General features: G+C 46.8%; 1 protein-coding gene across 3 annotated transcripts in view; it reads right to left on the bottom strand.

The window, feature by feature from the left end:
• Nucleotides 1-22,231, bottom strand: part of TRABD2A (TraB domain containing 2A) — a 53,769-nt gene extending 31,538 nt beyond the window's left edge. The window contains exons 1-2 of one of the 3 annotated variants that reach the window (XM_059405711.1): nt 21,911-22,231; nt 11,610-12,170 (exon numbers count right to left, since the gene is read on the bottom strand). In XM_059405711.1, coding sequence (XP_059261694.1) covers nt 11,610-12,170; nt 21,911-22,018 — 669 coding nt within the window. In that variant the 5' untranslated portion in view covers nt 22,019-22,231. The remainder of the gene's footprint in view (nt 1-11,609; nt 12,171-21,910) is intronic. The other 2 variants (XM_059405710.1, XM_059405709.1) reach the window with 2 other exon arrangements.
• Nucleotides 22,232-26,241: the final 4,010 nt, after the last annotated feature.

Below are 26,241 nucleotides of genomic sequence, written 5' to 3'. Positions count from 1 at the left end.
TGTCCTCTTCTTATAAGGACACCAGTCATACTGAGTTAGAGTCCATCCCAGTGATCTCATTTTAACTTAATTACCTCTTTAAAGACCCAGTCTCCAAATGCACTCACATTCTGAGGTCCTTGGGGTTAGGGCTTCAAAATATGAATGGAGGCAGAGAGACACAACTCAGTGCATAACAGAAACCCAGTGTAGAGTTGCAGAATTTGGGCACGGTAACAAGAACAGTAGTCCAAAAGGAGGAGCTGACAAGGACCTTGGAAGTCCGAATCCAGGAAGGGAAGTGTGAGAGTTGGGGAATAGAGGAAGGGTGGGGAAGGGTACAGGCCCGTATCAGGCCCCTCAGCTCGGGTTCAGTCACAGATTGTCTCAAATGTCTACAAACATGTTCCCTCTGCCCAGCACCATAGGACTTTTGATCCTACAGCATCTCAGAATCACTTCTGGGCCTGGGCTGAGTCTGCAACATCAGCAGTCTTATCAGATGGCATCCAGCCTGTGACCATGACCACTGCAAATGCAAACATGGCTGTCTGGTCCCGGGCCAACTGGGGGCCCCACTGAAGCCCCAGAAAGCATCAGAGAGCATCTCCACCCTGAGAAGTCAACCAACAGCACCCCTCAAGGATATTCTGTTCAGTGATAAGCAACCTCTCTACCCAACGTACCTGCCAAGAGCAGAGACTCACTTGGAATGGAGTCAGGGCCCCCAGAGATGGGGTAAGGCGACCGCTCAGGTCTCTCATGTCGTCATCCACATTTTGTGATTCCATAACTTTTGCTGAGGCTGGCACCAAAGCCCTACTCACTCTCTTTGGAAGCCTGAATGATCATGAAGGGAAAGGAAAGGCCTCATGGAAAAGTGTAGGGAGAAAGGGCAGGCAGCACAAGAATGGGTCAGGAGGGACAGTGGAGAAGCAGAGAAATGCCATGATGCCCAAGATGTGACATTATACAATGCCACCAATGTTCCCCTCCAGAGTCCAGGGCAGCCTGGCTCCATCGCTGGGCCACAGAGTATGTCACCCTGCTGAGACTCTGGCTCCTTGCAGGGCCCGAGGGAACAGCTGGTCCAGTCCCACCGGCTCCTTCTACTTTCCTTCCCCATCTCCTCCAAGCAGGGTAGACTCTGCCCCAGCCCCCCTGCTTGGGAGGTGGACCGTGGACAAGAGACAGAGGGCTCACACTCTCCTATACCTCCCACAGAGAGATGCTGAGAGTTATTCCTAGAGTCTAGGGGTATCCTGGAGCTGATCCACCATGAAAGAACTGGCTGCTGCGGTGTCAAAGGGCTCTGCTCCCAGCCTAATTCATCAGGTAGGAGGTAGGGACATGGGGCAGAAACAAGACTGCAGCATCCTTCGAAGTGCTTCTTGTATGACTCCAAAGGGAGCAGAATGGGGCCAGGGCCAGAAGAGCCCACAGCACATGGTGTGTCCATGCAAGGGTACAAAAATACCTCCTTTTTTAAACTTCACTTTGGACTTTAGAGAGGCAGCCCAGAGCCAGGGGATGGCAGGATCACCACCAGCTTTGTCTCTTGAGTCCCCAAAATGAGAAACAGAGCACCTAGCCCATGCTGAGTGCTGAAGAAATGTGTCCCAAATAAAGACCAGTCATTAAAAAATAAAAGAGGAAGACTCAAATCCTGAGCAGGCCTGTCCCCAGGTGGAAACACAGAGTTCAAGTCTCTGTCTGGAAGCTCGTGAAGAATCACAGCCAGCCATGAGGTACACAGTTGATTCCATTTCCCACTTCTGGTCCAAAAATAAGAAAGTCAAGAGAAGACCAAGATGCAGAAATGCCATGGAAGACCTCGCTGGGTGGCCTGATGGCCCAGCCTGGACTTCCCATGTCTGAAGACAGTGTCTATCACAAGGGTTATGTTGATGCTCTGTGTGCAAGCAAACCCAAGGTTGATTCCGGGGCAAGACGCCACAGGCTCCTAGGGCGTGCACACTTACCACAGCACGTCACCCCGCCATGCAGAAAAACACACAGTATCACAGAGCAAGGGCAGGAAAGAATGTAAAAAAGCAGAAAGCGAAAACACTGCACATAGTGTGTATTTTAACCTGCTGGTCTTAACACAGTTAGAAAGGTTGTATTCAACTCCTCGAAGTAATGGACACACACTCATGTTGTGTCCCATTTTGGCCAAGGTATCACCGAGCCCACTGTCACCCATGGGCTTCAGGGACACGTTCCACAGTGGCCTGTCTATCATCCCGTAACACTCACAAGCACCTCTTGTGCTCCAGACACCATGCTAGGAACCGGGGCGCAAGGACCGTCCAGAGTGTGGCCCAACCTTCAAGAAGCCTACACCTCTGAGGGGCGCCTGGGTGGCTCAGTTGGTTACCGGTCTCCTTCAGTTCAGGTCATGATCCCAGGGTCCTGGGATGAAGCCTTCCATGGTCTTTGTTGTCATCTTCGCCTGGCTCCCTGCTCAGCGGGGAGTCTGCTTCTCCCTCTCCCTTTGCTCCTTTCACGCTTGTGCTCTCTCTCTCTCAAATAAACAAACAAATAATCTTAAAAAAAAAAAAGAAAGAAAGAAAGAAAAAGAAAAGGCTGCACCTCTGAGAAAGGCAGTCATCAGGGCTCTGGCGGAGGTTTCCACAAGGGACACTCAGAACAGTAGAGTCTGGCCTTGGGATTCTTCATGGAAGAAATAATGTGTAAGTTTAATCAGCCAGCCTGAGGAACAGCATGAGGAAAGGTTCCCGGCACAAGGGACAACGTACAGGCCCTGAAGAGGTCACTGTCAAAGAGTGTTTATGCTCACCAACAAATCTGCCCATATTTTAGAAACCACTTCCCTTTCAGGGAGCATATATATATATATGTACATATATATATATACACACACACTATATATATATGTAACATATATATTATATATAATATATATTTTTAAGATTTTATTTATTTCTTTGAGAGAGAGAGCACACGTGCATACAAGTTGGGAGGCAAGGGCAGATTGAGAGGGAGAAGCAGACTCCCTGCTGAGCAGGGAGCCTGACTCTGGGGGCTTCATCCCAGGACCCTGAGTTCATTTCCTGAGCCAAAGGTAGACACTTAACCAACTGAGCCACCCAGGTGCTCCAAGAGCGCATATATTTTTGTCTAGGCCCTTATTTTAAGCCAAACCTACCCAGGAAAAACAAAATGTCAAGATCACCACCTTCAAGCACCTTCCATTTCCATTATGGAAAACGTGAAAAAGTCATCCATCAGTATATGATCAACTTCAAAGATAAGACCATCTGCTTTTATGGAATTTATGACTAGGGAGCAGCAACTCCTCAGCAAGTCAGACCTGTGAATCCAACAGGTGGCAGCCCTCAGAAGCAGAACTGGATTTAGAAAATGGGAGTCTACAGCCATACCACCCTAAAGTTGCTGGTCTCTGCTGATCTTGGAAGCTAAGCAGGGCTGGGCTTGGCTAGTACTTGGATGGGAGGAAACAGGAGACTAAAGAGACCAGGTCTGCTCAGTCTCACTGTGACCCTCAAGCTGTCCATCCGGGTTATTCCAACAGGAAACTGACCCCAGGGGCATCTGCTCGCTGACCCACCAGCACTCTTCCTATGGCCTCTCTCAGGGAACAGAGACCTGTGGAGATGCCTGCAAAGGACAAAACACGGCACCCGATGCTATCCTAGGATTGGGCTACCCTGGGCCATACCCTCCTAAGAATCTGACCTTAGGTGCTCAGGAGGCTTTCTCAGACCAGCCAGCCCCTCCCCAGCTCATACCTCTCCTTCATCAGCCAGAGATGTAGACACACAGATGGCATCTTTCTAGGAATCCACCCTGCCAGGGACCACCTCCGCCACTCTGCCCTGCCTGGACCAGAGCCCCATCGTTGAGCCAGTGGTATCTTCTATTCAAGAACTGATCCATCTAAAGAAAACTTGCTCTAAAGAAGAAAAATCCAGGGGAACCTCAGTGGCTCAGTGGGTTAAAGGGTTAAAGCCTCTGCCTTCAGCTCAGGTCATGATCTTGGGGTCCTGGGATCAAGCCCTGCATTGGGCTCTCTGCTCAGCAGGGAGCCTGCTTTCCCCTCTCTCTCTGCCTGCTGCTCTGCCTGCCTGTGATCTCTCTCTCCCTGTCAAATAAATAAAATCTTAAAAAAAGAAGAAGAAGAAGAAGAAGAAACTGGGACTCAAGAAATGCACTCTTTCATAAGACTCAGAAGGTACATCCACTGGGCCCAAACCATTGTTTAAGGTTTTAGTTTGTGGGGGTAAAATGGCTTTTCAGCAGAGAGAATGAGCCGTTAGGGTCCTAGGGCAGAGGGGCAGAACTGGCAGTGACACCTGCTGCTGGAAGGGACAGCAGAAGTGACAGGTGAAAAGGCAAATATGAAATATGTTAGTGCCATCTATTGGCAAGAGTAAACAGTACCAGAAATGATTCCGCAGAACAGCCATTCAGATCACAAGAACCCTTACGCATCATCTAAAAATGCTCTGGGGTTGGCATGCGACGTTCACATCTTACTAACTTCAGTATCTCGGGATCCAGAAAGCCCAAAGATGCAGGCTTTACGTGTGGAAAGCAGAGGGCAACTCCAGGCCTCCTGGCTTCATTCATGTTAGCTTTTGGATTCCGTGACTCAAACCCCAAACCTAGATGTGACTGTGTCCTAATGGACAGAATTCAATGCTGAGAAGATCAGGGCTGTTCCAAATTCCCACCCCATCCCACCATGACATCCAGTCCATCACTGGGAAGTGGGCAGGAGAACTCTTCGTTCAGCCAGATTTGTTCTGGTCAACCCCTCAGAGGAAACAGACAGCGCCCCATGCCTGGAGCTCGTGCACACATATCTGGTGATGTGTGACCATTCCATTCCAATGGAATACAGGAAGATCATTTCTCTAGGGAACTCTTTAAGTCTTTAATTGGGACCCACCTGTGCAGCTGGGAAGGGAGGGGACTGCAGCTAACAGCACTGAACAGGCGTTATAACCTGACTCCATCCTCGAGCAGGAAACACGGCATCTGTTCTGAGATGGCAAGATCAAATCCCCAGACAGAAAACATCCTTTCCCTCATGCCAAATCCAGAAAGTTGAGGGAACAATTAGCTCTCAGGAAGTAGTGGACACATGAAGGGAGAGACAGAAGTATGAAAAATAGCGGAATCATGAGGGATCTAGAACAGGGAGAGGCTTCCAATCATTTACCACACAGAAGCTAACTGAGCATCTACCAAGTGCGGGCCATGGTGCTAAGTCCCTAGGAAAATGGTGAAGAATCCTGTCCTGGAAAACCTGACCACCTGCATCATAAAGACCCCGAGTTCTGGGGAGCAACCACCAGATTACAGCTGATCCTTTTTTTACATAGCACCATGCTCAGCAGGAATTCAATGGATGTGTTGACTAAATGAATATAGGAACAGGTGGCTTCAAGGGTAATTCTTTGTGAACTCACACCCTAGGTTTTGAAGTTTAGGGTCAGCAGGGCAGGGATAGTTTAATACTGAAAAGTTTTCAGAGAGGGGGACAAAGAAAGCCACAAGATCAAGACATCACTGAAAGTTGCTAAAAGAAGAGATCTTAAAAGTCCTCATCAATAGAAAAGAAGTTTTGTTAATTATGTTTGGTGACAGATGTTAACTAGACTTACTGTACACATTTCACAATGTGTACAAACATCAAATAATGATGTACATCTGAAACCGATGTTACATGTCGATTACATCTCAATAAAAAAAAAAATCACAACAGAGACCAAAAAAAGATCTTAATAAAACTCAACAATTGCTTCCACTAACAACAACAACTTCTGATAAAATTCCTAGGAAAACAGGAACACCTGGGTGACTTATTTGGGTATCCGTCTGCCTTCGGCTCAAGTCATGATCCTGGGGTCCTGTGATCGAGCTGTGTTGGGCTCCCTGCTCAGCGCTCTCACTCTCTCTGACAAATAAATAAATAAAGTCTTTTTTTAAAAAATTCTTAGTAAAACAGAAATTCAAGGACATTTCATTCACATCAGAAAGACTAAACTACCAGTGTTGTATTTGATGGTGAAATAATAAGGCCATTCTCACTCAAGTTGGGGAAAAGAATGCCCTTTGTTACCACTACTACTTAATGCTGCTCTAGGTATCCTAAGCAGCACACAAGAACAAGAAGAAATGAGAAAAACTGAGGAAAGATGAAGACAAAATAATTATTTGTCAATGATGGTCATGATGAAAGCAAGAGGATCAACTACCATTGTTAAAATACACAACTGCAACTCAGTGGTTAAATTAATACATAAAAATCAGTTACCAGATAGAAAACATATTGAGAAGAGAATCTTTACACCAGCACGATTTTTATTAAAAACAATGAATAAATGTATGACTTGAGCAAAGTCTAGATCAAGAATTCTACAAAATAAGAAAAAAGACTAAAATACAATCAGGTGAATGGGAAGGAGAGCAAGTTCCTGGACTACTGGGCTTACCAGGAGAAAAAATGTCAGTTCTGCCCACACTGATGCAGAAATTAATAAAATCATCATCAACATGATAATCAAACTCATTAAGGCAATCTTTAAATCCAGATGCTGAGACACCGCAAGAGGCAAACAGATCCACAGACAAAACGGGAATTGCAAAAACAGGAGGGCACACATGTGCTCATAGTGTGTGCATGTGGTGCGTGCAGTGCATACGTGCGGTGTGTGCATGGTATGTGTAGTGTGCATGGCGCGTGCAGTGCGTGCGTGGTACGTGCAGTGTGTGTGCATGTGGTGTGCAATGCATACGTGCAGTGCGTGTGTGCATGTGGTGCGTCCACTGCATGAGTACGTGGTGTGGGCATGTGTGTGGTACGTGCGGTGGTGCATGTGAGAGAGTGTGTATGTGTAATGCAATGCTAAAAACAAAGAGCATCACAAGCTAATGAAGAAAAGCTGACCCTGGCCAGTTACACCAGAAGGGGCGGCCATCGACCTTTAGAGGCTCCCCAGAGTCCAGCCCTGGCTAGGCACACGGGACAAAGGGTACAGGGAGGAGACACATCACAGGCAACATGGACTCCATGTGGACCCACCTCAGGCACATGCATCTAAAACAATCTAGATTGGGGCGCCTGGGTGGCTCAGTGGGTTAAAGCCTCTGCCTTCGGCTCAGGGCATGATCCCAGGGTCCTGGGATCGAGCCTCGCATCGGCCTTTCTGCCGGCGGGGAGCCTGCTTCCTCCTCTCTCTCTCTTCCTGCCTCTCTGCCTACATGTGATCTCTGTCTGTCAAATAAATAAATAAAATCTTAAATAAATAAAAAATAAATAAAACAATCTAGATCAAAGTTTTCTAGCAGAAGCATTAAAAAAGAAAAAAAAAACAGGTGAAATTAAATTTAATGATATATTTTTATTTAACCCAACACATCCAAAGCATTATCATCTCAACAGGTAATCAGTATAAAAAGTTATTCATTCTTTTTTCATATTTAGTTTTCAAAATCAGTTATATATTTTCCACTTGTCTGACATCTCAATTTGGATACTAAATTTTCATCAGAGACATTGGATTTGTAGGTCAATTTCATAATATTTATAGTTGAGGAAAGAGATCCACATGCCCAAGTTGTTCCAAACAACTTAAAAGTTTCTCAATAATTAGACCAATTATGGTTCAAACCAACTAAAATTTAAAATTTATTTCCCAAGGCACACTAGCAACATTTCAAGTGCTGAAAACCCAACATGTGGCCAGAGGCTAACAAATTAGACAACAGAAGTCCAGAATCTTCCACTGCAACTCAAACCCCTAAGGTCTCACACTGACCACCACAGCTGCTAAAGACTCAAAGTCACCATGACCTTTAATACAGCTGAAATCAAACCCAAATTCCTCCATCTGCTGGTTGTGCAGTCAGGGCTGTGTTCTTATGCTCAATGAGCTTCCGTTTTCTCATCTATAAAAAAGGGGTCATGGTGTCCATCTTGTGAAATTCTGAAGATTAAAGGCCTGATTCACAGAAGACACTATATGTTAGTTCTCTTCCCCTTATATCTATAGAGTACTTATGAAGTGTTTTCCAATTTACTGTTTTATTTGCTTCCGACAACAGGATGGTAGGATAAGTATCATTACCCCCATTTAAAGATGAGACAACATGGGGCACCTGGGTGGCTCAATGGGTTAAGCCTCTGCCTTCGGCTCAGGTCATGATCTCAGGGTCCTGGGATCGAGCCCTGAATCGAGCTCTCTGCCCAGCAGGGAGCCTTCTTCCCCCCCCCCCCCCCTCCCCCTCCCTCTCTCCCCCTTTGTGTTCTCTCCCTCTAAAAAAAAAAAAAAAAAAATTTAAAAAAAAAAAAAAAAAAGATGAGACAACAAAGTTCAGAGAAGTTAAGGGAACAACTCAAAGTCCTACGCTGGTAATGGTACAGGAATTCTAACCCCTGTACATCTGCCTTGGGGTCCACTGCTTCTCTCACAGCCAGCACAGCATTCCAGCCCCAGCTGTGCCTCAGTCTCCAGCTGCCTCCTCCTTACTAATCCAAGAGGAGGGTGGGGAGCCCTGGAGTATAGGGAATGGGACTCCTCCTAGGCAGCCTTCCCCCGCTTTAAGGAAGACACGGGCTCTCCTCTGCCTCTTGCCTATAGCACAGGAGCCCGCAGGGCCTGGCCATCTCCCTGTCTCAGTGCATAGTCAGGACCCCTCTGACGTCCTTCTGCAGAGAACAGAAGGAACCAACCACTCCTCAAAGGGGCAAAAGAAAAGGACCCAAGGGAATGAGTTAGGCTCATCTTCTATCAAAACGAATGCAGATGATCTTACCATTCTCTGGACTTACTGAGAAGGGAGACTCCATCAGCCACCACCCCAAAGCCTCTGGTGGGATTCTTCAATGCCACACAGCAGCAAGAATGAATGATGGACAACTACACACAGCAACGTGGTGAATCACAAGGGGAATGCTAAGCAAAAGCAGCCTAATCCCCTAAAGGAAGCAGATGGGGTACTTCCATTTATGTGAAATTCTAAAACGTTCAAACTAATTTATGCTCAAAGATTTGCAGGAGAGGGGTTATCCTTGGTTGGGGAGTGTGGGGTAGATGGGGGAGTCAACGGGCTTCTGGGGGACTGGTGCTGTTCTGTTTCTGGCCCCGAAAGCTGACATTGAAAACATGGCTATGTTTGTGAAAATTTGTCATGTGCACTTTTCTGTATAGTTATGCTGCAAGAAAACTTCATACTAACTTTCTGGGGTGATGGAAATCTTCAATAAATCGATCCAAGTGGTGGTTATATGGGTATAGATATATATGTTAAATGTCATTGACCTGTTTGCTAAGGTTGTATTTTACTGTTTACAAGTGAAACCATAGGAAATTACACCCCAAAAAGAGTCTCAGAAACGTCATATAATTGTCCCTTCTAAATTTAAACAACTCTAACTCTCTAGCTTAGCCTCAAGGTCTTATTAAAAAAATTTAGTTTATAAATATTAGATACCTATTTGAAACTTAAGAAGGTATTATGAAATCAAATGACACTCTAGTATATAACTATATGGCTCTAAAATGTTTCTTAAATATCTTTATTATCTTAAGAGTTGGTACCACACACTTTCCTTCAAGGATACCTTGCTTGGGGCACCTGGGTGGTATACTCAGTTAAGCGTCTGACTCTTGGCTTCAGCTCAGGTCATGATCTCATGGGTCATGGAATCAAATCCTATGACCTGCTACCTGCTCAGTGCAGAGTCCACTTGAGATTCTCTCCCCTTCCTCCCCTCCCACTTGTGCACACTCTCTTTCACAAATAAATAAATAAAACTTTTTAAAAAACAACAACAACAAAGAGGGGTGCCTGGGTGGCTCAGTGGGTGAAGCCTCTGCCTTCAGATCAGGTCATGATCTCAAGGTCCTGGGATCAAGCCCTGCATCGGGCTCCCTGCTCAGCAGGGAGCCTGCTTCCCCCTCTCTCTCTGCCTGCCTCTCTGCCTACTTGTGATTTCTCCCTGTCAAGTAAATAAATAAAATCTTTAAAAACAAAAACAAAAACCAAAAAAACAAAGATACCTTAAGATAATATTTTACTTCCAAGCCTTTTTCCTTCCCAACTGGAAGTATGAAAAAAGGCTTAGCTCAGGCAAAAATTCTCACAGATTTCAAGCTTGTAAGGTTAAAATCAGTGAGCCTTTAAATCAAAGCATTTGCCTTTTAGAAAACATTGTATTAAATGTAGACATTCAAAACATTAGAATATTGACAATGGGTTTCCAAAATAATGCAAGAGAACTCCCCCAAGAGATCGATGGGAAAATTATTGGTCTCTTAATTTGTCTATAAATCTCAATGTGCCAAACAAATACTATATTTTAGCACTTGACTACTTATTAATATAAAATCTTAGCAAGGTAAATTAAATACCCTATAAATTTTTTATCAACTCAGAAACACTATTTTTTAGGCTGTTAAATGCCCTTAAGTTCTTTAAGTAACAGCCCCAGTCCAGCCTTGCTGAGATCTGCTAAGGCCTAGAGGGTTGACTTTTATTCTGAGGTCCAGCCTCCCAAGGCCAACCACTGAGAATATCTGCAAAACAAGAATAGTTATTTCAGTACAGTCAATAATAGCAACAACTTTATATGGTCACCATACTTATTGTGGTGAACATTTCATAATGTATGTCATTGTCAAATCACTACGTTGTATACCTGAAATTAATGTAGTATTATATGTCAACTATACGTCAATTAAACATTTTTAAAAAGTAAAAAACTGTTTATTTCATACTGTAAAATTCCCATTGGCCCCCAGAGGCATCTAACGTACTTTAAAATATTAACAACAACAAATTTCACCAAACCAATTAAACAATGGCACTTTAATAAAGTGGCACTTGTCTTATGAGAAATGAAGAACTTCTTGAACATGAACCTAAATTCCAGTGTCCTGAGGGAGGGGGTTAAAAACTATGGAAAAAAGGGGCACCTGGGTGGCTCAGTGGGTTAAGCCACTGCCTTCAGCTCAGGTCATGATCTCAGGGTCCTGGAATCAAGTCCCACATCAGGCTCTCTGCTCAGCAGGGAGCCTGCTTCCCTCTCTCTCTCTCTCTGCCTGCCTCTGCCTACTTGTGATCTCTCTTTGTCAAAAAACTAAATAAAATCTTTAAAAAAAAAAAAAAAAAAAAACCTATGGAAAAGAGAAACATACCTCTGCCTCACAAAGGGATTTCCTAGGGAGAGTGTCCTGAAGAGGCACAACACTGATCTGAAAGGGACCAGGATGACCTAAAATAGCCATGGCTGTATCATTTTCAAAGCAGGCCATACCCTCTGATAGTCAGTCTGACTTTCACATTGTCCATCCTCTCAATGCAGCTTATTAATAAATAACCTAAGTTAAAACAAGTGACAAATGTATGCCAATACTTGTTGGGATGACAAGAGAAAAAAACTTTTTCTCTCTTAGTAATATACATGTTAAGTGATATAACTAACTCTTGGGCTTATTTTTTAATCTTCAGAATAACATTCTCGAGCAAAGACAATTTTTGGATAAATGATGCTTCTGGTCTACCTCCTAATTATACTTCAGTAGATTTACACATAATCAAAGGCCAAGTCCTTCACACAAAGAGGGTCTTACCTGTGAAAAGTTCAGCCCATTCAGTGGATGACACTGCTCTTCTACCTTTTCCACAGCCCCAGTCTGCTTCCTCAGCCGCTCAGCCTCCTGCGCAAGGTACAGGTCTAAGACAGGCACCCCACGGGACTTAATGTCCACTTCCGTCAGGGAGTTGACCATAAGCATCACCCAGATGGGCCTCTTCCGCTCCCAGTTCCCCGCAATGGCATTGAAGAGGTAGTCGGCATAGAGGCCTTTGCCACGCTGGTCCGGTGTCATCCACGAGGGCATCATGAGCTTGACATACTCTAGGTGCCGCTTGAGGCGGCAGTAGATGTCCCGGGGGAGCACGTCCTGGAGGTTCTCTCCCTGTGGCAGCATCTGACAGCTAGTGAGGGCTGAGATTGTGTAGGGGTCAGTGAGGTCCAGCTCGAAGTACACAATGCTGCTCTGCTGAAAAGCTTCCTTGGAGTTGTCCGGGATGAAGTCCCAAACCCGCGTGTACGGAACGTGGATCGTGCCAAAGAAGTAAGATGGCGGGTCTCGCTTTATGGTCCACAAGAAGGAATTCAATTCAGTTTGCTAAAAGGAAGAGAAAGGACATTAAGGTATTATATGGAGGGTCAGAAACCTGACAGGAGAAAACGAAGAGGACAGACAGGCCACACTGCAGGAGAAAGATGATTAAAGTACGATTTAGACTTCTGAGTCCAGGTAGATTCACCTGACAGCAGCAGGAGTCCTTGAGGCAGCATTTTCCCCTTTTCCACCAAAATGCTGATTGAAGTGAAAAAAGTAATAGCAGCCCTTGAGTTTGCCCTAGTAATGAACTGGGCCTCAGGCAAAGCAGGGACTCTCAAGGGACTCGCAATGACACACCTGATAGAGATGAGGGGACGCCTCTGGAGACCACTGGTACTTCCCAGGCAGGAAGACTGATGGTGTCTGCATCTTCAGATCTCGAATCCAACATTCCCAGAAGCAGTGGCTCTCAAGGGCCACGCATTGTCTCCCAACAGCTACAGGCTGAGCCACGGTACCCATTCACCCAACGGCAAACCACAGTACCCTGAGGGTCTCAGTTTCAACAGCAGGCATTTAGGAAGTGTCTGTTTATTAAGAGACCCCGTACAAAGATGTGCACAAGGCAGCCCTCCAGAACTTCTCAAGGTCAGACTCCTGAGGTGAACCATGCATCAAGCAGCCCAAAAATGTGATAGTCCAGGTTTACAGAAAAGACATTTCTTTACAAAAAAAAGCTTTAATTTTAGCAGCCCTTTAAATAATATGCTTTCCTGGATTGCAGAATTTCAACTTACATTATTATTGTCTCTCATTATTATCATTATTGTCATAGTTATGTTCTATAATGTCACCACAAACACTGAATTACCAAATAATGCTCCTAGGAGAAATGCAAGGGCTAGGTTCCTAAAAGCCTCTGGTTATAACATTTTTTTTTTAAAGATTTTATTTATTTATTTGACAGAGAGAGACCACAAGCAGGCAGACAGGCAGGCAGAGAGAGATAGAGGAGGAAGCAGGCTCTCCGCTGAGCAGAGAGCCCGATGCGGGGCTCGATCCCAGGACTCCGAGACCATGACCCGAGCCAAAGGCACCAGCTTAACCCACTGAGCCACCCAGGTGCCCCTGAACATAAAATTTTCATTGACAGAGCAATGCTTCTGTTGAAAAGCACCGTACTGAGACGCATGGATGGCTCAGTGGGTTAAGCTGCTGCCTTCGGCTCAGGTCATGATCCAGGGTTCTGGAACTGAGTCCTGAATCGGGCTCCTTGCTCAGTGAGGAGCCTGCTTCTCTGCCTCTGCCTCCGAGTGCCACTCTGCCTGCTTGTGTTCTCTCTCTCTCTGACAAACAAATAAAATCTTTAAAAAGAAAAGAAAAGAAAAGCTCATATTGTATACATGTGGCTAATTCACGAACACTGAACTCATGGCCAACAGCGCTACAACTCATGCCTGAACAAAGCTCGTTCAACCCAATCATTTTCTCCCTAAGGCACGTCACAGCCTCCTTGCGCTTAGGAACACTAGGTGGTACCTGGGCTTGGTTGTTTTAAACAGTGAGATCACCCATAAGCAGCACAAAAATGCAAAAAACATAGTATTCAGCAGACCACTGAAAGAACACTTGTTCACCTGTTATTTGTTGAGAGCTGAAACAAAGTGCGGCATTGATTTATTTGACCCCAGCTGAGAGTGTATGCATGCATTGGGGGCCTCAAATTTTTCCAGTCCTGGAAATGGCTACACATGACCATGACCATGCCACAAGCATTGGGGTTACAAATCAATTTTAGCAGGCAGGCCAATTCACAAATGGTTTCGAAATCCACAAAGAATGAGGATCAGCAATATTTGCATTTGTGTGTTAATGGTTTCAGTAAGAGGCAGCTACCTATTTTCCAGTGAAGAGTTACAAAGAATCTCAAAATCTAAGACAAAAGCTGGCTGACGCAGGGGCCTCATTCTCACAGTCTTTAACCTTTTCTTCTCCTGCCCTCTGGCCACCCTCCACAAAAAAACCTTCTGACCACTCAGACGAGGACAGAGGACGCAAGGGCTGGGCATGAGGTAACAGTGGGGGACAGTTGGCAGCAAACAGGCTCACAGCTCTGGATAAACACTATTGCCTAAGCAGCCTGAGCCAGTCATGGCCACACGGGGAGCAGGCCTAGCGCTCCAGAACAGGTTTTTCAAAAGCAACTAAAAATCTTCAGTTTAAATAAAAGATTCCAGTTGAAGGGGTGCCTGGGTGGCTCAGTTGATGAAGCATCTGCCTTCAGTTCAGATCATGATCTTGGGGTCCTGGTACGGAGTCACGCATCCAGCTCCCTGCTCAGCAGGAAGTGTGCTTCTCCCTCTACTGCTCCCCCTGGATTCTGATCTTCCCCCACCATAAATTAATAAAACCTTAAAAAAAGAAGAAGAAGAAAAAAGATTCTCTCTCCCTCTGCCCCTCCCAGCTTCCACACTCACTCAAAAAAAAAAAAAATAATAAAAAAATCCAGTTGGAGTATGTTGCCCCCATTTTCTTAAATGCCATCCAAGCCAAACAGAACATATCTCACTAACCCTAGTCCCCAGCCTGTGACCTTGGTTGGTTGGTTGTTTTTTTAAGTATTTAAGTTACAGTTCTGCTCACACACACACCTTTTCAAGACTGCACTAACTGGTAACAAGAGTCTAAATTCTGCTTGTCTCAGTGACCTCCCTGAGATTTTTAAAAGCCACTTCATTTCTCTGTACCTCAGACTCCCCATCTTTATTTTTTTTAATATTTTATTTATTTGACAGAGAGAAATACAACTAGGCATAGAGGCAGGCATAGAGAGAGGAGGAAGCTGGCTCCCTGCGGAGCAGAGAGCCTGATGCGGGGCTCGATTCCAGAACCTCAGGATCATGACCTGAGCCAAAGGTAGAGGCTTTAACCCACTGAGCCACCCAGGCACCCTTTTTTCTTTTCTTTTCTTTTCTTTTTTTAAATATAGATTCCCCATCTTTAAAAGTTAGATAATATCTGCCACAGGCTATGGGAATAAACAAACTAGGCAGGTAATTGTTAAATGAATGAAAAATGAAAGTAAGAATGTATTTTTTAAACTTATTAACGATTGAATTGATATTAAGAGATGAATCAAGTCCAAGGTCTCTAGCCAGCCCTCTGGCATCCTTTTAGGGAGTAATGACTGTCCCCAGGGTTATTTAAATACATCAAAAAGCCAAACTGAAACTCTGTCTAAAACAATGGTTGCCAAGGCTAATTAAGCAGTCAAATGCCTCATTGTTAAAATTAAATTGAGCTGGTAGAAAAACACTGGTTAACAGATGCTACTCAAAAGCTGAGACTGACAGTTACACTTTGGTTCGTTTAAAATGGGTCACAAAATGAGTACCTGTAAAGGCAACTCATTCGGTCGAGGTGGTCTTTGAGGCACAGGTTGAGTTTGGTTTATTCATTTTATGGGGAAGAGTTGCTCACTGAAGGGCCCTGGGGAGTGCTATGACGGGGCACCCCAGACCAATGGACAGGATCTGCTCACACACGTTCCACATAGTCCACCAACTGGGACTCCACAGCCTCCAACTGGGAGACATGGCAAAGAGCTAAAATGCTATTATTAAACCCATGGGCACCTAACTGTAGTCATCTACCAGGAGACTGTGATATCAGACTAATATATTCCCAGGAAAAGGCAACCCCTACTGCAGGGTTGTGGTCAAGGGTTGGGGGATGGGCAGAGCAGGAGGTGTGGTTTCCTTTCACTTGGATTTGGGTTTGTTTTTCCCCAATACTCTTAATCATCCTAAACTCTCATCCTATCTCAAAATACCTATACTTCTCTTTAGTTTTTTAATATTTATTTATTTATTTATTTCAGAGACAGCGAGAGAGTGAGAACAAGCAGGGGAAGGGGCAGAGGAGAGGAAGAAGCAGACTCCCCACCAAGCAGGAAGCCCGATAAGAGACTTGATCCCAGGACCCCAGGATCATGACCTGAGCCAAAGACAGAGGCTTAACCCACTGAGCCCCCCAGGCTCATCTTTACACTGCCTTTAAACAAAATCTGTTCAACTGTATGTATCCATTTTTATTTAATTACTTATTTCTTCCTTTTCAATTAGTATTAGTCTAGCAATGGAGTTGTTTTACAGTCTTTTTGCTGAAAACTGCTCATATTTTAAAAAAAAACACACACACACACAAAAATAACAAGACTCACGTCCTGACATCCAGCCACGTAATAACAGTAATGACACTAAGAACAGCCAGCTGTTCTGAAATGTTCACTGTGCACCAGGGACCATTCAAGCATTGCACACGAATGCTCCTACTTCATTTGTTCAATTTGCATTTATCCCACAACTATTTACTGGGTGTCAGGGACTGTTGTAGGCATGAGATACTGGGGTATTCTAGGGCACTAGAAGTATAAGCAAATAAAAAACAGACCCCCGCCTCAGGTATGTCAGTGATATCTGTTGTAAAAAATATGAAAGCAGACAAGGGAACAGGGAATTCTGGTGAAGGAAAGATTCAGCCTTAAATAAGGTGAACGAGATCACGGAACGTCTGGTAGAAGATTTAGGCCTTGCTGTGAAGGCAGGTGAAAGAGCAAACCAGGGGGATATCTGAAAAAGTATTCCATCCAGGCAGAAGGAAGAGCAGTGCAAAGGCCCCAAGGCAGAAAGGTTCCAGCAAGGATGCCATCCTAACTACTGCAAGGATGAGTGAAGAGGAAAGCAGGAAGAAAGGTCAGAGAGGTGAGCATGGCCAGGCCACACTGGAGCTACAGCAGGTTTCTGTGAGAAGAGCAACACAAGCCAACCAAATGCGTGAACAGGACTGCTCTGACGGCCGTCAACAGACTATGGAGGGATGAGGACAGATGCAAGAAAGTCAGTTAGGAAGTTACCAAAAGGATCCAAGAGAGAAAACTGAGTTGTAGTGACAGAATTGAGATGTGATCAGGTTCTGGGTGTATTTTAGAAGCTAGAGTTAATAGGACTTGCTGATGAATTGGTTAATTAAAAGGAGGAAGAAGTTGCCATCGACTGAGAGAAAGGAGGGGGGTGGTGGAACAGGAGCAGAGGGGAAGGTCAGAAGTCTGGCTTGGGCCCTGCTGAGTGGAGATGTCCAGTAAGCCACCAAGTGGGGAAGCTGAGCTGCAGGAGTCCGGACTTTGGGAGAGGCCTGGGCCACAGATAAACACGAGGTACGGCCACCATTTAGATGTTATTTAGAGTCAAGGGACTGAATAAGATTTCCAAGGGACTATGTATCAATTAGGAAAGAAAAGGTCTAGAAATGATCTCACCTTGCAAAGTCAAGGGAAAGAAGAGCAGTCAGCGAAAGAGAATGAGAGAAGTGACAGTCGTGGTCGCAGAGAAAATCGAAAGGGTAGGAAGCCAAGTGAAGACAGTGCTTCAAGGAGGAGAACTTGAGCAAGGGGCTCAGTGTGGCTGGTGCCACACAAGGATTTGAGAACTGGCTTCTGGATGGAGCAATACTGAGGACACTAGGGACCGAAACAAGAAGAGTTTCGGTGGCATGCTGGGGACGAAAGCCTGCCAGGCACCACCCCCCCCCCCCCCCATTCAGGACAGAATCAGAAGAAAGGCAGTTGAGAAGATACACCATTAATTAAGACGCTGGCCATTTCCACATGCGGAAATTGAGACCTTGAGAGGATTATGATGTGATCCAAGGTCCCAGAACTGCTGAGTGGGTTTGAAGCCAGGCAGGCTGGCTCCTGAATCCTGGGTTTTGTTTTTTTTTTTAATATTTTTATTTATTTATTTGACAGAGAGAGATCACAAGTAGGCAGAGAGGCAGAGGGAGAGAGAGAAAAAGAGGGAAGTAGGGCCCCTGTCGAGCAGAGAGCACGATGTGGGACTGCATCCCAGGACCCCGGGATCATGACCTGAGCCGAAGGCAGAGGCTTAACCCACTGAGCCACCCAGGTGCCCTGAATCTTGGGTTTAAAACACCACAAGATGCCACCTTAAGATGGAACACACTATACTCCTGACTCAGCGTCCTCTTTCCATGGATAGGCTAGTAGGCATGCGGCTGCTTAGGAGCGCTTCCTAACTCTGAAGAAAAGGCTCTGTCCAGGTCCCCTTCCCTTTGCCCCATGACCCACCCACCCCCCCAAATAAATCCACACCACCACTCTTTTTTTTTTTAAGATTTTATTTATTTATTTACTTATTTGAGAGAAAGAAAATGAGCCAAGGGTCGTAGAGGGGAGGCAGAGGGAGAGAGAGAAAGAGAGAACCTCAAGCCAGCTCTGCGCTGAGCATGAAACCTGACAGGGCTCAATTTCACGACCCTGAGATCACGACTTGAGCTGAACTCAAGAGTCGGACTCTATAACTGACTGAGCTACCCAAGCGCCCCCACACCGTTTTTAAATCTCCAAAATTCCACCTTTTCCCACTCTGTCTTTTCAAAATAACACAATTTGGGGAAGCTTCCCACTTTTTTAAGCCAGGGGTCTTAAAGAGTTTTTAAAGAAGTGTTCCTCATCTTGGAGAGCTAGCTTCTTCAATAAATGGAGCTCTGCTCATCCCTCACAGTACCAGCAGTCCCTTCCTGGGGCCACTGACAGTGCCCTCTCAGGCAGGGGTGCTTTGGGGAGAGCATCAACTGGAAGAAAGTCTTCAGGGCTTCTGATCTGGGACCTCTCCCCTTGCCCTGCCCACCAGCAAGCCCCCAGGCCGCTGCATTGGTCCTAGGGGTGCAACTGCCCCCCCCACCCTTATACTCAGGGATGGGGCTGTTTCGTCTCCACAAAAGGAAAAGAACAAAATTGTTCTACCACCCCCATTTCAGTGTAACTGCGGCTACCACAAGCTACTAGTTGAAGCCTCGTGTTTTAATATTTCACTGAAGGATGGGCACCTGGGTGGCTCAGTGGGTTAAGCATCTGCCTTCGACTCGGGTTATGATCCTGGGGTCCTGGAATCGAGTCCTGCATTGGGCTCCTTGCTTAGCAGGGACCCGGCTTCCCCCTCTGCCTGACGCTCCCCCTGCTTATGCTTGCTCTCTCTGTTTGTCAAATAGATTAAAAAAAAAAAAAAAACTTTAAAAAAAAACCATTATGACTGATTAGAATAAAAACTTAATACCATAAACACACGTCCTTCTGAACCTTGCTGCAACTGGCCTGGAAGAAAAAAGACACAGCCATGGATGACAAGCGCAAGAAGCTACAAGCTCTGTCCGCTAAGTCACTGGCGATTTTAAACCATGTATCTTTAATCCATGCAATGAAACAAAGGAGCTCAATGGCAACTTGTGCAATGTGGGCTAAGTCCCTTAGCGGCTGCACCCCTGAGCTCCTTCCATCCCAGCCTCCTGGGGCCTGTGATAACGGCACTCTTCCAAAAGTACTCTTCGGCAGACCAATTAGAATGATACCAAAGTGAGTTAGCTTCCGTTAACAGCCCTCATTCAACAAATATTTATTGAGCATCTACTGTGCCCAAGCGCTCTTCTAAGCACTGGGGACAAAGCAAGCCAAACAAACAAAAATTCCTACCGTTATGAAGATTACATGGTGTGTGGGGCGGGGGAGGGGGGCGGGGAGTGTGGAGTGAGTAGGAGAGCAGCAGCAAACAAATTTTTATCAGTTAAGTGCTCCGGAAAAAAATAAAGCAGGAAAGGCAGATAGGAGTGCAGGTGGGTCAGGGGTTGACATAATCTTCAACAGACAATCAGGAAAGGTCTCTTTCAAAGAGTTTGAGCAAAGACCGGATAGAAGTATAGGAGCAAGCATGTGGATATTTGTGGGAAGAAACAGCACAGGTGAAAGAACAGAGGCAGGAATAATAAAGAACACTCACTGAGTTCTGTTTGAGTGTAGATAAGGAAGAGATGACCCCCATGATGCTCAGCGCAAAATCTGCAGTATCTGCAGACAGATCAGCTTAGAAGACCTCTCTGTAATGATTAACGAAAGTGGACACCAAACCAGTTCTCAAATCGCAGAATGCTACCCAGTAAGCTGCTGCACTGGATTGGAGGCTGGATTCCCGAGCTTCACTCTACAATCTCAAGACCCCAGCCTGGGGGGGGGGGGGCACCCACCCCCAGCGTCCCCCACAGAGCAGGTCATACAGTCCTGTGGCTGACTGATCTGACCTCGGCAGGGGATAAGACAGTTTGCCCACGGAAAAGAACAGAGATTTCTCAAATGTGGTCCAGGGACCTGTGGCTGTCCCCAAGACCCCTCCAAGCAGTGTGCAAGGTCAGAACTATTTCAACAATAATGCTAAGATATTTTCCTCTCATGCTCTCATTCTCTCACAAGCATATACAGACTTTTCTAGAGGCTACATGTGTGGGATAATATCACTGCTTTGAAGATGAAGAGCGTGTGTCCTTACTAAAACTTCCATTAACCCACATGCATAAAGGCTCTTTGGAGTCCTCAGCACTTTTTTAGATCGTAGAGCGGTCCTGGGACCAAATGTTTGAGAACTGCGAGAGTAAAAAGGCCATGGAGAGGGGTTCAAGAATCAAGAGAAACAGAGACTTTACCAACTCACTCGTCAGACTATAATTACGAGTGGATTTGCAGCAGTGAAAAACGTTTGCTTTCACAGGAAAGGATAGACTGTTTTGTAGACCACGGGCGCAGCTGTCCTGCGGTGTTTGAAACTTTCTCCCTGCTGCGACTTCCTCTCCTGCCACTGTGCCTCCCGCCTTCCTAAAGGGAGACCCTCCGCAAGTCCGCAGCCCAGGACGCGTCAGGGACCTCAGTGTGACTTCCCGCTCAGCCCCGCGAGCCAGAAAGGCTCAATTAGGTCTCCCTCTCCTTTGGTGTGGTTAGGACGATGAATAAAATTACCACGGTGACAGGGCCCACGATGCTCCGCAGGTGTCACCGAAGGTGGGCCGACCTCAGGTCCGAGGGTCTAGTATCACCCTCCTCAACTCCAGAGATCCGGAGATCAGACCCACCGAAACAAACACAGCCTTCACGGAGCTCGAAAGAACTGGAGAACGACAGAAAATTTGAGCCTAAGAAAACTAAATCGGAAGAAGGAAACATTCATCTCTAAAGGCGGGCCAGCCTCGGAGACGCTAGACCTGTCCGATTGCCGCTCGGCTTCTGCTCCTGGAGGGCTGGGTGAACCCGGGTAGGTCACCGGGACTCCCTCGCCGGGGATCCCCTCACCTGCAAGGCGCCGATGAGAATATCTATGGAAGCGCCTGTGCGTGAACCAGAGGCTGTCAGATGCGGTTACTTCGCGAATGCGCTGTGTGACCTGGGGCGCAAAGGTCCCTCTCTGAGCCTCAGTTACCCCAGTCTCCCACATCGGTAAAACAAGGGGACTGACTTCAGCTCCCCCAAATCCCTTCTAACTCGGGTACTGAATATATGACGGTTAAGTCAAGCAGCTGCAGGCCGCTTTTACCATCTCGATAAGCGCAGGAGAAATAAACGCCGGGGAAGAGCGGGCAGAACAAACTTCCAAAGTCAATGTGCCACAGTCCCTGCACACCTCGGGCTTCGAAGACTCCTCCGCCCGACGTTCCCGAAAGCCCGCAAAGCAGACGGGAGAGACCCAGGAGACCCCGCTGGGACTCTCTTTGGCTGCCCTGCCCAATGGAGAGGGCTGGGAACAGGGTCTCATGCGGCCGGGGGGCTTGCACCCCCGCCAGAAAGGGGAACCCAGCAAGAAGGCGCGGCCGGGGGAGGTGGCTAGGGATCCGAGCGCGCGGTTCTTCGCGGGCCTGCGGGGCTAACGCGGGGAAGCCGCCTCTCCCGCTCGAGACGCGCGCCTTACCTGAGGCTTGAGCTCGCAGTTGGCGGAGGCAGGCGCGCCGCGCCGCGGGTCTGCGCCCGTGGGCAGGAGGCAGAGGGTCGGCAGCAGGAACCAGCTCCAGGGACTCATCCTCCCCAGCGCGGCTCCGAGGCCCGGGACGCGGGGGGAAGGAGTAGGGCAGCAGGGACCGCGCAGCCCGGCTAGCCGGCGGCCGCGGAGCTGCGGACTAGCGGGGCGCCCGCCATAGCGCGCGGGGCTCGGGGGCTCGGGGGACCGGGAGCGCCGGCCTCCCCCTGCAGTTCTCGCGGCCGCCGGCGGGCGGGGCTGGGGCGAGCCGGGCCCTGGCAGCCACGTGGGGCGGGGCCCTGACCTCCCACCCCCACTCCTCTCCCCTGCCCTTCAGCCCCGCGCGGAGGCGGCCGCGGGAGTCGCCGCCGCGCTGCTCCCGCCCAAACCCGGCCCAGGCCGCGGGCCACCGGGTGCGGCGGCCAGAGGGGAAAAGTGAAGTTGCAGCGCCGTCTCCCAGCCTCACGCCGAAATCCTATCGGCTCCTACCCCCGCGTCTGTATTTAGGCTTCCAGCTCTGAGGGTGGCCCCGGGTTGAAGGAGACAGTCCGAAGAAACAAACGATAGGCTGTTTTTAAAAGAAAACTCATTTAAACAAAGGAAATGGCACAGAAGTTTTGTCTGCAAAAGAGAGGAATAGTCAGTATGTGCTTATACGCTTAAAAGTCCGGAACCGCAAAAGCCGGCCCTCCATTAGGTATCCTCTTAAGGGATTTAGGGTAATAATATTAAGGATGTGAACACCAAACTCGGATTACTTCACAAATTAGATGAGAAACATTGATGGAAAACATCATGTTTGATGCACATAGGAGGCCTCCAAAATGTTATTTGCTCCCTTTCTGCCCCAAAATCAAGGGCCTTTTCACAGCACTGATCCTTCGGGGGCGGGGGGGGATTATCAAAGCACCTAGCGGTCCCCAGCCTCTGCCACCTCCTTCCCCAGGCCTGAGTGCACTGTACCAGCCCTTCTGTACAGCCCAGACTTGCACGGGATCGCCTTCTGAGGGGTGTAGCGGGGGTTCTTAATTCCAAGTTGCTCCATTTTGAGACTCGGATAGAAACTGGAAGCAAAGGCGGGGAGGGGTTGGGGGGTTTTGGAGGGAGGCTCAGTGGCCCAGATTTACACACGATGGGAGGAGTGTTCTGAACCGCAGATGCCCATCTATAGCACTCCCGTGAAAAACCCCTGGCTTTAAAAAAGCCAACTTCTTCGAGCTTTTGTTCCACAGGCGTCTAAGTCTCAGGTGTTTTTGTGAAATCGCTAAATCTTTACTGTTTGAAGTCTCAAGGGGGATTTGCTTTCTGGAGTTGACTCTCAGGTCCTCAAACGGCCCCCTTTCAGCCACGCAGCAAACCTTGGAAAGTACAGCCTGTCCTGGTTTTCAGATTACCAGCACTGCCACCTACTGGCAAAAATAGTCTCTCTGGTTGTGAGATGAAAGCATCAAGAACTGTTACTGTTTCATACTCTTGCCTCCACTACAGATGAGGTCTCCACCCATCAACTGGGGCTAGAGGGAACAGAGGGAGAGAAAACGTGTGGCAAAATGAGACTGAGTTTGTTAATTTTCTCCTGTTTGCCTCTTCCCTCTTCCCTGATTCCTGCTTTTTATAATGTCCTTTTTTTTTTTTTTTAATTTATTTGGCTCTTCTTTTTCTAGCTTCTTAGGGAGCAATGTAGGTCCTTAACTTTAAACCTTTCTTTTCTAATATAAGCATGTTAAAGCTATAAATTTCCCTCTAACCACTGCTTTAGCTGCTTTGGCCAGATTTTTGAAAAATTGTAATTTGATTATCATTCAGTTTGGAAAACTTTCCTTTTTTAGATTTTATTTATTTATTTATTTATTTATTTGAGAAAGAGTTTGAGGGAGAGAGTGCAGGCAGAGGGAGCAGCAGAGGGAGAGGGAGAAGCAGACTCCCCACTGAGCAGGGAGCCTGCTGGGGGGGTTCAGTCTCAGGACCCCTAATATCATGACCTGAGCCAAAGGCAGACACTTAACCAACTGAGCCTCAAACACCCATGGAATACTTTCTAATCTCCCTGGTGACTTTTTTCTTTGACCATGGGTAGTTTAAAAGTATGTTGCTTAATTTTCAAATTATAGATTTTTCCTGATACCTTGTTATTGATTTCTGATCTAACTCCACTATAATCTGAGAACATACCTTGTATGATTGCAATTACTTTATATTAATTGGGACTTGTTTATGGCCCAGGATATGATCATACACTGAATTTGAAAATGTCTAGTGTATGTACAATTTTGTTTGGTTCTAATATTGGGGGGGCTGTACAGTGGAGGCAAGAGTATGAAACAGTAACAGTTCTTGATGCTTTCATCTCACAACCAGAGAGACTATTTTTTCCTATTTAGTCAGATTCATTATTAAGTGAAATTTATTCTGTAAGATACTCAATGTCCATACATTCAATAGAATCACATCTACTTTATATACATTGTCTATACAGATGTTCCTGAGTGCCTATGACTTCACAGTGAGGCCCAGGCCTGGTGACAGGCAGGTGGGTGTGACCGGGTCCCCACCTACCTTCTAGGCTGATTGGCCTTCCTGGCTTCCCCTTGGTGGTTAGGAAGGAGACGCTAAACGTCCCCCTAGCCTCCTTGCTGCCTATCCACGGTGTTTCTGTGTCCTTTCAATTCCTCACTTCAGTGTTGTTCTTGTATCCCATTGCCAGCAACCTGGATGTTCCTAAACTGTTCCCTGCTTCTGTTTCTCCTTCATATACAGTTGATATGTCCTTCCTATGTCCACCTAGTTGTAAGTTCTTTTTGTGCCCCTAGCAATGGATTCTTGAATTTACACAAATCTGTGAGGCTTGTTCCCTTCACAACAGTCACCTGAGGAAATTATATGCTAGACGCCTATTCATTTTTTCCCCAAAATCAGATCTTCCCTCAGAAACAAAGTTTTCAGGGTACACAGAGGATTTTCTGTGGCTTCCACCACACTTCTGTGCCTTTGTTTGGCCTCACCTGGCCAGCCTGCTTTGACTGACCTGCAGCCATCGAACTCCTGATCACTTAACACACTGCACACTTCCCAAGGTGCTCAGAACAGCCCAGGTGTGGAGGGTAGGCCCCTAGATCCTGCCTCCTGGTATTCACACCCTTGTTGAATTGCCTCCCTTTGAGTGTGAGCAGGACCTATGACTTGCTTCTCACCCATGGAAGGTGACAAAGATGATGGAATGTACATGATTCTTGGATGAGCTTACACAAGCACGTGGCACCAGTCTTGCTAGAGTCTCTCCATTGCCATCTTTGATGAAGCAAGCTGTCATTAATCCTACAGCCGTGAGGAAATGAATTCTGCCAGCAACCTGAGGGAGCTCAGGAGTGGATCCTTCCCCCAAGTAGAACCTCTGGTGAGAGCCCCATCCTGGGCAGCACTAGGCCTGCATGCAGCCTTGTGTTTCCCTACACAGACGACCCAGTTAAGCCACACCTGAACTCCTGACCCAGGGAGGCTGTGAGTCACTAAATGGGTGCAGTTCTAACCCACTGGGTTCGTGATTAGTTACACAGCAACAGAAAACTCATACACCAGGTGAAACAGAGGGCCAGGAATTCCCAGGTGTTCCAGCCGGGAGTTATAGCATCAGTGTGTATGCTCAAAGGGAGTCACTAAAGACCCACTTCCGGCATGTCTAGGTCTACGGGCTCTAGGCATTCCCAAAGGGCCACCAGAGTTCTGCCACAGTCTCTTGGTCACCCAGTATTGGCACCAGAATTTGTAAGTGGGAAAGGGTAGTAATCATTCCACAGGTGCTTTCACTTAGCAAGTACGCTGTACCTAGATCCTGGGAAGGAGAGAACCTCCCCTGGCGCAGGGAGTGGTCTACCTTTATCTGTGAGGCCTTGGTGTTGCTACAAGATGGCAATATCCACAGCCAGGCCATGGTGGTTTCCTACTGAATGTTATTTATTGAACGTAAACAATTTCACAGTATATCAACAACTGACAAGGCCACTCTGAGACTGTGGTGGAAGAAGACAAAAACCAGATGACTTCATTATCATGTCTCCACACAGACAAGACATGAACCTTGTCCAAACCACAAAAAAGGAACAGACAGTCCCTGACCTGGCTAATGAGTGACTGCTGCTTCTCCCCCAGTCTGGGCTTCAGCCTTTATGATTTCCCCCACCTTATAGACAAGAGATTTTAAGATACTGTTCTGGGCTGAAATGCATCCCCCGATAAATCAAATGTTGAAACCCATACCCCGGTACTTTAGAATGTGATTGTATTTGAAG

This window comes from Mustela nigripes, chromosome 7 (assembly GCF_022355385.1).
Source record: "Mustela nigripes isolate SB6536 chromosome 7, MUSNIG.SB6536, whole genome shotgun sequence".
Taxonomy (NCBI): domain Eukaryota; kingdom Metazoa; phylum Chordata; class Mammalia; order Carnivora; family Mustelidae; genus Mustela; species Mustela nigripes.
The sequence above is the reverse complement of the archived record's forward strand: the minus strand, read 5'-3'. Positions and strand labels throughout refer to the sequence as shown.